The sequence below is a fragment of the Lissotriton helveticus genome, chromosome 5_1, assembly GCF_964261635.1.
Source record: "Lissotriton helveticus chromosome 5_1, aLisHel1.1, whole genome shotgun sequence".
In the NCBI taxonomy this organism is placed as follows: domain Eukaryota; kingdom Metazoa; phylum Chordata; class Amphibia; order Caudata; family Salamandridae; genus Lissotriton; species Lissotriton helveticus.
Window position 1 is genome coordinate 386,732,604 of NC_136065.1, and position 13,420 is coordinate 386,746,023.

The 13,420-nt window shown below is 46.1% G+C and overlaps 1 protein-coding gene across 13 annotated transcripts in view; it reads left to right on the forward strand.

Annotated features, from left to right (window-relative positions):
* The window catches only part of EIF4G3 (eukaryotic translation initiation factor 4 gamma 3), a 1,426,031-nt gene that overhangs the window by 1,235,867 nt on the left and 176,744 nt on the right, over positions 1-13,420 (forward strand). For all 13 annotated transcript variants that reach the window (XM_078642564.1, XM_078642569.1, XM_078642559.1 and 10 more), the window contains one exon: positions 22-103. In XM_078642564.1, coding sequence (XP_078498690.1) covers positions 22-103 — 82 coding nt within the window. The remainder of the gene's footprint in view (positions 1-21; positions 104-13,420) is intronic.

Genomic DNA, 13,420 nt, shown 5'->3' on the forward strand with positions numbered 1-13,420 from the left:
TTCCCTTCTCTTGGTTTGCAGGGAATTTAGCAAACCTTTACTTCCTGTGGGAAGAGGTGGTGTTCTGCTTTCCGAAATCTTGCACCTTCTATGCAAACAAATGGTGAGTACAAGATTCCTGCATCTTCTCATCAGCCTAGTTTAACGGGTTTCGTGTTGATGATCTACTATATCTTTATAAATCTGCTGACACAGCTCGATTTTAGATTTTTTTTTCCTGAACGACAAATACTTCAAAGATGTGTCTCTGGAATTAATTCAAGGTAATTAAACTATGTTTCATATCAATTGTGAATTTTGGTTGGTGGGTCCTAAAGTCTTTATTACTTTCTACCTCCAATAAAGTGTTGAATAGATGCTAGGTCAAAAGCACTTCCATAATCTTCTGTACAGTATAAAAGCAAAGCTGATATTGTATTACAAGGCTATTGATTATCCTTAGATTTAATAAGACAGGCATTTTTCCAGCATATATACCGTCAAGACGGTAACACTGTTACTGGAAAGCTGGAGGAGAATACTGTGAAGGTATAATCAAAATGGGTGGTTTGACACAACCATTAGGTACACTTCCATAAGGCCAAGTCTTAAGGCATCATCATGACCATGCCAAATTATCACAAAAGCTGTCCAGAAAAATATTGGTTTTATTGGTGCATGAAATGCTCTTTAGAAGTAAAAAATGTTTGCCTGGCACACTGGAAATGCTGCACTGTTCCTGGACACAGTACTATAATATCATGAATCCGTCACTTTTTTTGTGTGCTGGATCATAAAGTTTAGCAGATCTCCTAGGAGTTTAAAATTGACATTGTGGCATAGCCACACAAAGCATAGATGCCAATCACAAACATAGGTTTCAAGGTTTACTGTTCTTCATGTATTCAAACGGTCCTGGCTTTCATGCCATGTGACTGGAAACATTTTGTTGTGTATAACCCCATAATATTGTAAAGAAGATGAATATAAATTCAGAAGTGTTTCTGCATATTTACAATCAAACCCTACTTCTCCCATCCCTCCCCCTCCAGACTACTGACTTCAGTTCTCTGGAGGCTCCTTCACAATTACTTACAATTATTTTGTTGCTGCATTATGCTTTCCCCATGAAAAAGTGGCCGTCGCGTTTTATAGAATGAGAGGCACAAGGTCACGTAACTATGATTGATACCCATGATCCCTTTATTTGGTAGTTGTTCTGCCTTATGGCTGGAGGATTCCTGGAGGATTCCTTGCATTTAAGGTTCTTGGATTCATCTGAAGAACCCTTCCTCATGTGTGTCCCTTAAACAGACGTAGAAAAGCACTCTTGATTGCTTTTCCCAATAATGATGTAGAAACAAAGTCCTGATTTCCACTCTGTAGTCTGGCTTCAATGGGTCAGGACCAATGTTGGAGACATTGTTAATCTTGGATAGTTTCCCCATATGACTCGGGTGTGTTCAGCTCTTTAAATATTTGATTGGTCTCTTGTTTTGTTTTCTTTAAAGGCGGAGCATGGCAATTTTGAATTGATTTTAGAAATCACTATTTACCTAGAAGTTTGCATTCTTCCCCAACTGAAAAATACTGATATTTTTTGCCTAATTGGTTTCGGGCACTTGGTGATATTCATTTCTTTTCACACAGCATTTTGGAGAATGCATCAAAAGAAAGGGTATGGAATATACACTCTCCCGATTTTGCCCTCCTGTGCACCATGTACCCCTCCAGCGACCAGCACAGCCTCTTCAGCCTACACCTCTCACCAACTAACAGCCCTTCCTGTGTTGCCTCCTAGGCCTTCCACTGCAAGAAGACCCTACAATATTGAAGGGAATGGCAGCACTTGATACAACCAAAAATTTCCCTAGAGACTCCTGACATCTTTTAGTCAGAATGCCTTCTTGGTGCCAAGAACAAACATAACGGCACATCTGACATCCCACCAGCCCAAGGTGGTTAGCGTTGAGCCCCTGTTCGTTTAGGCCTCCAAAACAAAAGTGGAGGAAGACCAAGAGCTTGCACAGAAGCAGGCTCCAGCACACCCATTAGCTCAAAGACCAGGTGACTCTCTGCATTTCATCTGCACTCCAGGTGCTGTAGGGTCAGTCATAACTCCAATCAACATTAACAGGGCACTGCTGCTGAGAGAGTCAGGCCTCAATCCCTGGTAACAATCAGGGTTCAGTACTCTGTTTGGTAGGCAGTTTCTAAGGCCCCCTTCCACAATGACCATTACCACATCTTTGTTCATATGGGTTGTGGTACCCAGCTCGACACCACCACCATAGAAGGCACCTGGACTACTCAGTACCAGGGACAGCACACCAATTATATGGAACTGCTAGCCAATCGTCTAGCTTTCAGAACCTTCTTCAAAGTCAGTGGACGGTAGACAATCCTCTTTAAGACTGACAACAGGACAGTCAACTTAACATTCAGAAGCAGGGCAGAGCTCACTCCCCCAGTACTTAGCACTGACTTTGGAAATCATGGCACTGGGAAATCCACAACAGCATTCACCTGTTGGTGGAGCATTTAGCAGGAGTAGGAACGACTTTGCAGCCCTACTCAGCAGGACCCATCATCAAACACATGGGTGGACACTCCACCTACAAGTGCTTCACTAGTATTTCAACCATCCACCTTTGTGCCAGCCCCAGAAGCGCAAAATGTCCAAATTTCACCTCAAGATACCCACACCCAAAGTCCATGGGCAATGCACTATGGATGAACAGTTCAGGGATAGTTGGCTATGTTTTCATCCTTTCCTCATCCTGTAAACAGTGAGGAAGAGGAGGCTGGTGTCCATGACCCTCAACCTAGTAGCACTAACCTGGGCAAGATATCCCTGTTACTCAATGCATCTGGAAATGTCAGTTAGCTCTCACAAGAAGCTCCCGCTTATGCAGATGAAGGAGGCTGGTTTAGTAAATGGTGCACACTTATTTAAGTGAAACACCCTTACGGTGATTTTAGTGCCTTAGACAACCTTAGAAAGCTTTCTAAGAGGTAGCTGTGGAGAGCAGTCTTCAGGCTTAGTCCAGTAGGAGTGTTAAACAGACTGTTTTAACACTATTAATCCTACAGTGTAGGTTAAACAAAAAAGAACCGCACAGTGTGGTTATAAAAATAGTAATATTTATTATACACACTAACACATTTGTATCTCTCCTACCCGGAGATATAAACACAATACATACAATATTTCAAAAGGAGAACAGGTAAGTAGAACAAATACACAATGGTCTCCAGAGGGATACTAAACCATATACTAATAAAGTGGAATGTGAACTGCGACTGAAGTTCATCTTGACCCAGAAGACTTAGAAGAGCTGGGACCACAAGGAACCACCTAAGGTAAGTACCCAGGAACCCCACGGAGGCTGTGTGCAGACTGGAAACACAGCAGCATGCTCAATGCAAGTTAGTGGGGAAGCCGCAGTTGGAGGTTTGCAGAAGAAGGAGCCTGAAGAAACACCATGGAAGATGGAAGGTTGGAGAGTTATCCCACCCGTGGATACCCCAGGAACCAGGATACCTACACCTGGGAAGCCAGGTGCAAAGGGTGCGAAATGACGTCAGAAACTGGCGTGGACCACAATAGAGGACTTCAGCAAACATGCTGCTGGCGAAGAAGGTAAAAGAGTCCGGTGGAATCCTAGGATGGATTATTGAAACCAGTACCTGCAAGCAGAGGGGAGAGAGTCTATGCCACTCTGGAGTGACCAGGAGGCACAGAAGGCCCATGACCACCGATGATGGAAGATGCAGGAGGGTTGATGGTGACCTTGTTGTGAGGACCAGGCGATGCTGTGGAAAACCAGGAGCCATTCATAAGGTGTCCCACAGCGGAAGTCGAGAACCGGGGATTGGTGTCCGGCAACAAACGTGGAAAACAAGGAAGGTGCAGTGTTGAAACCAGCAAGGTCCATGGGACTCACCAAGTGCAGGAGAGTCAGAGCAGGCCCTGAGCATGCAGGGGAGCCCACTGGAGCCAAAGAAGACCCTCTAGAGGGCCCACAGGTTAAAGGCACAGGAGTAGCAAGAGGACCTCTAGCAGCTCACCAAAGATGCAGACCCACGGTGTAGAGGATGCGGTGAGGACAGAGATCTTGTTAGGAAGTGATGCTGGAGCTACTTGTAGCCCGAAGATCTCTGGAGGCAAGTCGACACAGTGCACAGGGGTTCTGTTCGAGTGGTTCCTTCGAGGGATATTAGTCTTAAAATGTATGCATCTGTTCTTGGCATATAGAGCTCTAGATTCATATGCTTTAGCATAGATCGCCATCTGGTGTTGGGTCCGGATGTTTGCACTTAGTTTTTCTTCGAAGAAGTCTTTCAAGTCACAAGGTAGGTGACTACTCCTTTCGGTGATAGTGCGCATGGGCATCGACTCCATCCCCAGGTTCTTTTGCCATAAGGGTGATGATGGAGTTATTAAAAACAGTAAAGAGATGTTCATGTATAACGTATCTAAGTAAGATCATACTACATCAGATAAAGGTTCCCGGGGAGGCGGGTGGGCGCATATGAATATACAGCTATATATGCCAAAAACAGATTCATACTGTGCTAAGTGGCATTTTCCGTTCGAGGCATATAAGCTGTAGATCATATGCTTTAGCATAGACTATACAGCAGTTATCTCACAAGCGGAAGCTAATCTGTAGCTGTTGCAGTGGTTTGGAATAGTGTTTGTAAAACTGCCTGGCCTATGCTAGCTTGTTGTCTTGCTAACATATATACACAATAGTGATTTGTGAATGTTTGTGGTGTAGACTATGTTGCAGCCCTGCACATGTCATCTAATGGTACATTCCCTAAGAATGCCATAGAAGCCCCCAGATGGTGTGTAGAATGCACTCTAGGGGAAATTGTTAATTTACGTTTAGCTTTAATGTAGCATGTTTGAATGCACTTAACTATCCACCGAGCAATACCTGCTTTTGTTACGGGATTGCCTTTAAGCAGTGGCGCAAAAGCAACAAAAAGTTGTTTTGTTTTCCTAAAGGGTTTATTTCTTTCAATGTAATATAGTATGGCTTTTTTGACATCTAATGTGTGAATAGCACGTTCTGCCACTGAGTCTGGTTGAGGGAAGAACAGGGGTAACTCAATGATGATTGATATGAAAGGCAGAGACTACCCGTGTTAGAAATGCTGGATTAGTCCTAAGAACCATTTTGTTTTGGTGTATTTGCAAAAATGGTTCTTGTATGGTTTATGCCTGAAGCTCACCAACTCTTCTAAGAGATGTGATGGCTATAAGGAAGGCTACCTTCCAGGTGAGAGATTGGTGGTCACATTTGTGTAACAGTTCAAATGGCGGCCCCTTTAGTCTTATAAGAACTATATTAAGATTCCACACTGAGGAAGGTGAAAGTCTAGGAGGAATGCCTCTTTTAAGTCCTTCCATAAAAGCTTTGATAGCGGGTACTCGAAACAAAGACAAGTGCTGTCTGTTTTGTAGGTAAGCAGCTATTGCAGCCAGATGTAAGCGTATGGATGTGTACGCTAAATTAGAATACTGTAGGTGTAATAGATAGCAAATGATGTGTTGGATTTAAGCATCTAGTGGATTGTTTGTACAGTAAATTACAAACCGTTTCCACTTAGCTGCATAGCATGCTATTGTGGTAGGACCCCTAGCCTCTTTAATGACGTTCATACAGGCAGTTGGAAGGTTGGTGATAGTTCCAGCAGGGTTGTGAACCAGGGTTGTTGAGCCCATGTGGGAGCAATTAGTATCATTGTCATGGAATGTTGTTTGAGTTTCCGAACCAATAATGGAATTAGCGGGAGAGGTGAAAAAGTGTAAGCAAATTTGCTTTACCAGTTCATCCATAGCGCATTGTCTTTGGATAATGGGTGAAAATACCTGGACCCAAAGTTTGGAAATTTTGCGTTGAGGTGTGTGGCGAAGAGATCTATTTCTGGGTAACCACACATTTGGAAGAATAGGATGAGAACTTGCGGATGTAGTTCCCATTCGTGGATCTGTTGTCTTTGACAACTGAGCAGATTTGCAATCTGAGTGTTTATTCCTGGGAGGTGTTCTTCAAGGAGATGTATCTTTTGAGGAATGGCCCATCTCCATATGATTTGAGCTAGTTGTGACCGCTGTAGTATGTGTGTCCCCCCACTTCTTCTGGGGATAAGCAGAGGCTGCAGACCTCATGCAACACTGTGTGTGGAAACTTAGCACGACACCCTGGACATAGCTTGAATATAGTCTGTTCCATCGACTGCTGGCTTGGTTGGCACGGGTAGGCCCGACGGCCCGCCTCGAAGTTCCCGATCGAAGGTTTCACATTTTACACGATGCGCTTCAAATGGGAAATCGCGATCCATAGACAATACCGTCGAGGGTAGAGTATTGCGCATCGCAGGGGTTCAAAAATGATACCGAACCAGAGCGCAGCAATGCACATCCAAACCCGATGGCTGAAAAAAACGATCTGGGGATGGAGTCAATGCCCATGCGCACTCACCTAAAGGAGGAGTCACCTACCTTGTGACTGGAAAGACTTGTTCGAGAAAAACAAAGTGCAAACATCTGGACCCAACACCAGATGGCTAAAGCATATGATGTACAGCTCATATGCCTCGAACAAAGAGTACACCTGTACTCTATTAGGAAGGTACCAAAGTACTTACCATAGCGCAATATAGGGAGAGAGCACAGTGACTGGGGACCTGATTGGCAGGATATCAGTCAGACTAGTCAGAAAACAGAATGACATCAGCAAAACGCGGAGGTAACCATGAAAGCAGATCCTACTTTCCTACAATGAACCGGTCAGGGATATTTGGCTATGTTTTTCATCCTTTCCTCATCCTGTAAGCAGTGAGGAAGGTGTCCATGACCCTCAACCTAGTAGCACTGACCTGGGCAAGACATCCCCATTACTTAATGCATCTGGAAATGTCAGCCCTCACAAGAAGCTCCCTCTTAGACTGGACTGTCTCACTCGAAACCCATGCAGCTGAACCTAGTGATCTATCACTTGAGTTCTTAGAGGTGGGGCTTCCATGCATGAGATTGTGTGCTACCTTCCACATTTATATAAAGCAATCCTTGCTTACTTTTACATATGCCTCACTTTTCAAAGTTCCTGTCATTAAGGCTTTCCTGGAGCCCTCAAAAGAGTAATACCTCCCAAAACTCCTCCTCACCATTTGGAACCTAAATGCAGTTCTTACATGGCCCATGGATCCACCTCCTTAACCCCTGCAATCCTGTGACTTCGAGTTTCTCTCTTGGAAGGTGACGTTTGTAGTAACATCTACCTTCCTTAGGTACATTATCGAGCTTCAAGTTCTTGTAGTACAGAAATTACTTATTCAGATTCACAAGGATAGGATAGGCCTTAGAGTGCACTTCAAGTTTCTACCAAAGTTTGTCTCACCTCTCCACATGAGCCAAATCCTTGAGCTGTCAGTCTTCTTCCCAAAACCATAGTCTAGCAGAAAGGGTCCCTCGCTAGATGTTAAGAGGGCACTTATGTTATACATTTATTAAAATATGTATTTTCGTCAAACCATTCAACATTTTGTAGCCTTTGCTTAATCCTTTGGGACCACCCCATCTCCAAATCCGGCATTGTGACTTGAATTATCAAGGGCAGCCAAACCTGCTATGCTATGGGAAAGCACACACTCCCGTACCCCTAAGAGCTCACTTAAAACATAAAGTGAGTGCCATCTTGCCCTTAAGGATGCCACCGTGCCCTTTAACGGAATTCTGCGAAATTTCTACACAGACGACCCTGCATGTGCTCACCAAGCAGAACTGTGTGAATATTTTACCCAGTAAACAGGCTTTAGTTGGAACCTGATGAGGAAATATTTCTAAATAGCATGTGACTAAGTAGGGGAACTGTATCGCTTAAGATATTTTCTTGTTTGTGGTGCGTAGTCTGCACAGATTCTTTATTATTAGTCTCCTTGCCCTTAGGTGTAATGGCACGGTCTTGGTCTTTCTATCGCAACAAGTATCTAAAACCTCGAGATTGTCTTTTCTGGTTGTTCGAGCTCAGCTACAAAGTAAAAATTGTGAGAAATGTTTTTTTAACAGTATTTAAAATGAGGAACACTCTTTACTGACTTAGTCATTGTCTACCAAAAGCATTGTTACTGAATGTCAATCATTTATTTTCTCCTATTTATTATATTTATAGTTATAGAGTTTGATTGCCACACACATGGACCATGAGTACATATTTGAATTGGGTATTATATGCTTCAGCTGGTGTTTCTAATTTCTTTGTGCCTAGTGTTTTTTCTAGAAGGTTGCCTTTAGAGACCAAACAGTTAGAGAAATAGGCAGAACATACCTGTTTTTTTTCGTGATGCTGTTGAGGTGTTGCCTTCAGGATTTTGTTTTCACTTCCTACTGATGATTGTAGAATTCATACAGCAGTAGACGTTGCTACAAGATGGTAAAGGTTTGCGATTGCTACATATTACGCTGTGCCTGAACTGATCACATATCCTTCACTGATCACTTATCAGTTGTGAAAATAGCTTTCAGAACAGACATTTGTGAAATTATCTGGGAGATACTGGATGGTGTTAACGGGGCATCAGTGTGTGAAAATGACAAGTGTAATCATTGATGAATTTCAAGAGAGCTAGTTTCACATGACTTTTTTTTTTTTTTTTTAACAATCTTTATTGATGTGAATGTTCAAAATGTACATACATTAACATAGTCGAATCGTATTTCTGCATACATGTATTCGTTCGCCTGATGGGTATTATATCTGTCACATGTTTCTTACATACTTTTAGTTTGGGGTATCCCAAAACATTCAGGGTCATAACTATTGGCGCCAAAGGCGTCGTTGAGCGCAGTCTTTAAATGCTTTCCGATGTGTACGTCACATCTCTTTAACTTTCAAAACTTTGGAACTTAAAACTGAAAACATAAGTCATCACATTTCGGTCATCTTCACATTTGTACATTGAATAACCCGCCACCCCAGAAATCCCTTGTCTCGACATTCAACATAGCTAATGCAAAGCAATACCCCTTCTGATCCTGCAAATTCTGCAGGCCACCCCCCTGTTATCTACTCGTCGTCCTCTTCTGAGTCTAGATCCTCTCCTTCCGGAAGGGGTTCACAGATCTCCCCCCTATAAACATTCCATGCTGCCCATACCTTGTTCCACTTGCGGGGGCAGGCTCTGAGCACATAGACCTCCCTCTCTGTGACCATCAGCATGTCCATGTTGTTAGCCCATCTGTGCGCTGTAGGCAGTTCTGGCGCACCCCACTTCTGCGCAATGTCCCGTTTAGCTACTGTAATGGCCAGTGTAGCCCAAATCAGCCCATACCTATTCAGATCGTTGGGGTCCCATATGTTCAACAAGCATTTGCGAGGTTCTGGTAGAACAGAGATTTTAAGCGCTTGTGAGACTGTGCGCATGACTTGTTTACAAAATTCTTGTATCAGTGGGCAGTCCCATAGCGTATGAAACAGAGTCCCCTCCTCCCCGCACCCCCTAAGGCAAAAAGGGTGGGGCGCTCTATGTATTTTATGAAGTAGCGTCCTCGTGTAGTAAATGCGGTGGAGTATTTTGAGTTGGACTAATCTAAATTTAGCCGAAATGCCAACTTCTCTCGGGGAGGCTAGTGCTTCATTCCATTCTGCCTCATCCACCTCGCCCACTTCCCCGATCCATTTCTCTTTTAGTTTCAGTGTGGGATCTTCTAGGTTGTTGACTAGTTTTTTATACGTGAGGGAGGTTGCGCTTTGTTGCATAAAATCAGTAAGCAGCCTATCCTCTAGCAGTGCGTGACGTATCTGCACATACCGAAACGTCTCTGTGGGGCTCAGGCCATAATGTTGCTGAAGCTGCGGGAAAGTGATCACCGTTCCCTTATCCCATAGGTCCCCCACTGTGGAAATTCCAATGTGGTCCCATTGTGTAAAGCCTTTACAGAATCTGAGGTTTCCTAGTGATTTCGTGTCCCATAGCGGTGTTAGTTTGGTGATTTTCCCCTTCCACCCCAACCGTGTTTGCGCGATATGCCATAGGGCCACCGTGTGTTGCGTCGGTCCCAACAGTTTTTTGACACGTTGTTTGTTATACAATACAGAAAGCATGCGCTCTGTCCCCAGTTGTGACCAGTCCGCAGTGTATGCTGGATCATTTCGCGGGGCGTGGATCCACTGGTTAATTATTTTAAGCTGGGCTGCCCAGTAATATAGTTGAATGTTAGGTAGAGCAATTCCCCCCTCGTACCAACTTTTTACCAACTTGTCGTACGCTATACGCGCCGGGCCATTATTCCAGAGTAGGTTGGAGATCAGCGCTGCCACCTGTTTGAAGTATCTCGGTGTGACAAGATAGGGGGTGTTTTCCAGGACATAGAGGAACCGGGGGAGCGCCATCATTTTATACAGCGCCGCTCGTCCGAGGAGTGTCAGTGGTAGGGTCGCCCAGTGTTTAACGTCTGCGCGCAGGCGTTCCATAGGTGGCTTTAGGTTTTTATCAAAAAATTCCGTGTCAGTCTTTGTGATGACAATGCCCAGGTATTTAAAGGAGTTTGCCGTCAGCGCCAGGGGGCAGCACTCCTGCAACACCGGCTCCGGACCCTTCAGTACGTATATTACTGACTTGGACCAGTTTAGGGTATATCCTGACGATATCCCATGCGTGTTACAGAGATTTAATAAGGCCGGGATCCCGTTCTCCGGGTCAACCATGTAAATGAGCATATCGTCCGCATATAGGGAGATTCTACCCTCCCATCCATCGTCCCATGAGATTCCCCTGAGCAATGGCGTTGTTCTAATCAGGACAGCTAGGGGTTCTAGCACTAAGGCAAAGAGTAAAGGCGACAGAGGGCACCCCTGTCTAGTACCCCGCCCCAGCGGGAATGTCCGCGAGATGTGGCCGTTCGCCACCACTTGTGCTACCGGTTTCGTGTAGAGTAGTCTCACCCATGCTATAAAGTTCGGTCCAAAGCCCATACGAGCCAGCACTGCAAAGAGGTACTCCCACTCCACTAGATCGAAAGCCATTTTGGCATCGAGGGAGAGAATTACCGCCTTTTCCGGGAGAAGGTGCGCACGTGCCATCACCCCATGGACCCGCCTAAGGTTCAGTGCTGTACTCCTGTGAGGCATAAAGCCTGACTGATCAGGATGGATCAGTGTCTGCAGATGCTGTATCAGACGGCTTGCCAGTAGTTTTGCCAGAACCTTGGCCTCTACGTTTAGCAGAGAAATTGGGCGGTATGAGGTGCATTCGGTCGGAGGTTTCCCGGGCTTTAGTATGGCCACAATCGTGGCTGTACGCTGATCCAGCGGCAATTCTGCCTTATCCCGGCTTGCCAGATACATATCTAGAAGTGGTTTGCTAAGGTCGGAAGCCATCGACTTATACCATTCCACCGGTAGTCCATTGGGACCCAGCGCTTTACCCGACTGTAGCCCCTGAATCGCCAATTGAACCTCATCCATTGTCGGTTCCGCCTCTAGTTCCTGCCTTGCCTCGTGTGTGAGCCCGGGGATAGCAATGTTCTCAAGCGAGAGTGACGCCGTTGAGGCTGTGATGTCACGTTCTGGGGTATATATCTCTTGAAAATGGCGTGCCAAGGTGCGTACTATTTCTTCTGGGTGTGTCAGCAGCTGTCCGTTATGTGCGTGAAGCCTCTGTATCCCTCTATTACTACCCCCTTGCCTATCCAACCATGCCAACATTTTCCCGGCCTTATCACCTACATCATATATTCTATGTGTTGTGCTTGCGATGTATCCCTGGACTTTTGTCTTCAGGTGAGCCTGATATTGCTGCTGCCGCAACTGCAGGAAGTGTGTTGTATCCGGGGTGGGATTCGCCATGTGTGTGTTGTTCGCGTTGTGGAGTGCCAGTTCGAGTTCCGCGAGATCCTGTCGGGACTCACGTTTGTGACCTGTTATGGCTGCAATTGCTTCCCCCCGCAGGACAGTTTTGTACGCCTCCCACAGATCCGCTGGTGAAGAAACCGTACCTGCATTTTCTGCAAAATAGTGTGTGGTCGCCAATCTGAGTTTCTTTCTAACCTTAGGGATCTTTAAATAGTTGGGGTATAAAGGGTAGATTCTAGCGCCTTTCTTTTCTTTGGTGGAAAGTGATAGCAACATGGGTGAGTGGTCAGATATGCCTCTGGGCAGGATGTCCATTGTGTCAATTTTCCCCAGTCCGACCCCCAGGAACAGGAAGTAGTCTATTCGCGATAGGCTATTGTGTGCCCCAGAGTAGAACGTGTATTGTGTCGCTGCAAGATACAGTTGCCGCCACACGTCTGTAATGCCCATTGCGTCTAGAAAACCAGGGAGCGTTGCAGTCCCTCGGGGGCGGTCCCTGATGGGAAATGTATCCAACGTTGGGTCCATTATCGCATTGAGATCCCCCCCTATAATTGTGTCCCCCTCCGGGAGGTCTAGGAGGAATTTACCTAGGGCAGGCAATGCTATAGAGTGGAGCGCCGGGGGGATGTAAACGGACACCACGTTGAGGGGCCTCCCCTCCCACTGGCCGTGCAATGCCGCAAAGCGTCCCTGATCGTCCAATCGGCGGTGTTCCACCATAAAGGGCGATGTCTTTTTTTATAAGTATCCCTACTCCCCTGGACCCTGTTGTGAATTCCGCATGTACTGCCATTACATATCCCCGTCTATCGAGGGCTTTACAGGTTGTCCCTGAGAGGTGTGTTTCTTGGAGCATAACTAGATCAGGGTTCTGGCGCTTAACTGCCTGCAGGACCAACCCCCTTTTTATTTTATCCCCCAGTCCCCTGACGTTCCATGTGAGCAGGCGCAGGGGGGGTACATCCACCGTACTAGCGCCCTCAACGGGTGCAGTGCTTAACCGTTGGGTCATTGGATCGTGCGGGTAGTATTGTGAAGGACAGGTTGCTGGGTCCCGTGCAAGCGCAGCGCTCCTCAATAGTGCAAAGGAGTGGTGGATTATTTCTCGCGGGCATGTACCATGTGGTGTATGTGATGACTAGTAACATTAACATGAACTGAAAAACTCCCTTGCCATCCCCCCTCCCTGCTCCCCTGCTCCACGGACACAACCCCGCCCGCTTCCCCAACTTTGCAGAGTGCTTAAACCCATTCCCAACTATCTTACTTGCTCGTGGGGTCGGTGAGTCCCCTACAGGCACCGGCTCTGCCCACCCTAGTCCGCTTCACCAGGTCCAGGGTCCGCGGCCCGCATCCGGGCCAACCCATCCTCAGTCTGTTCTCGGATTGGGCCCGGCTGTCCTGAGTCAGTTGGGCGTTGATTCCCATCGGGGTTCGCTCTCGTTACATCTTCTCGTTGCTCCTCCTGGTCGGTTCGCCTGTTCACGTGGTCACCGTTGCGATGGTGCGGTCGATCCCTGTGTGGACGGGGGGGTCATCCCACCTGTCTCCAGCCGTCCAGCCAGTCCTGT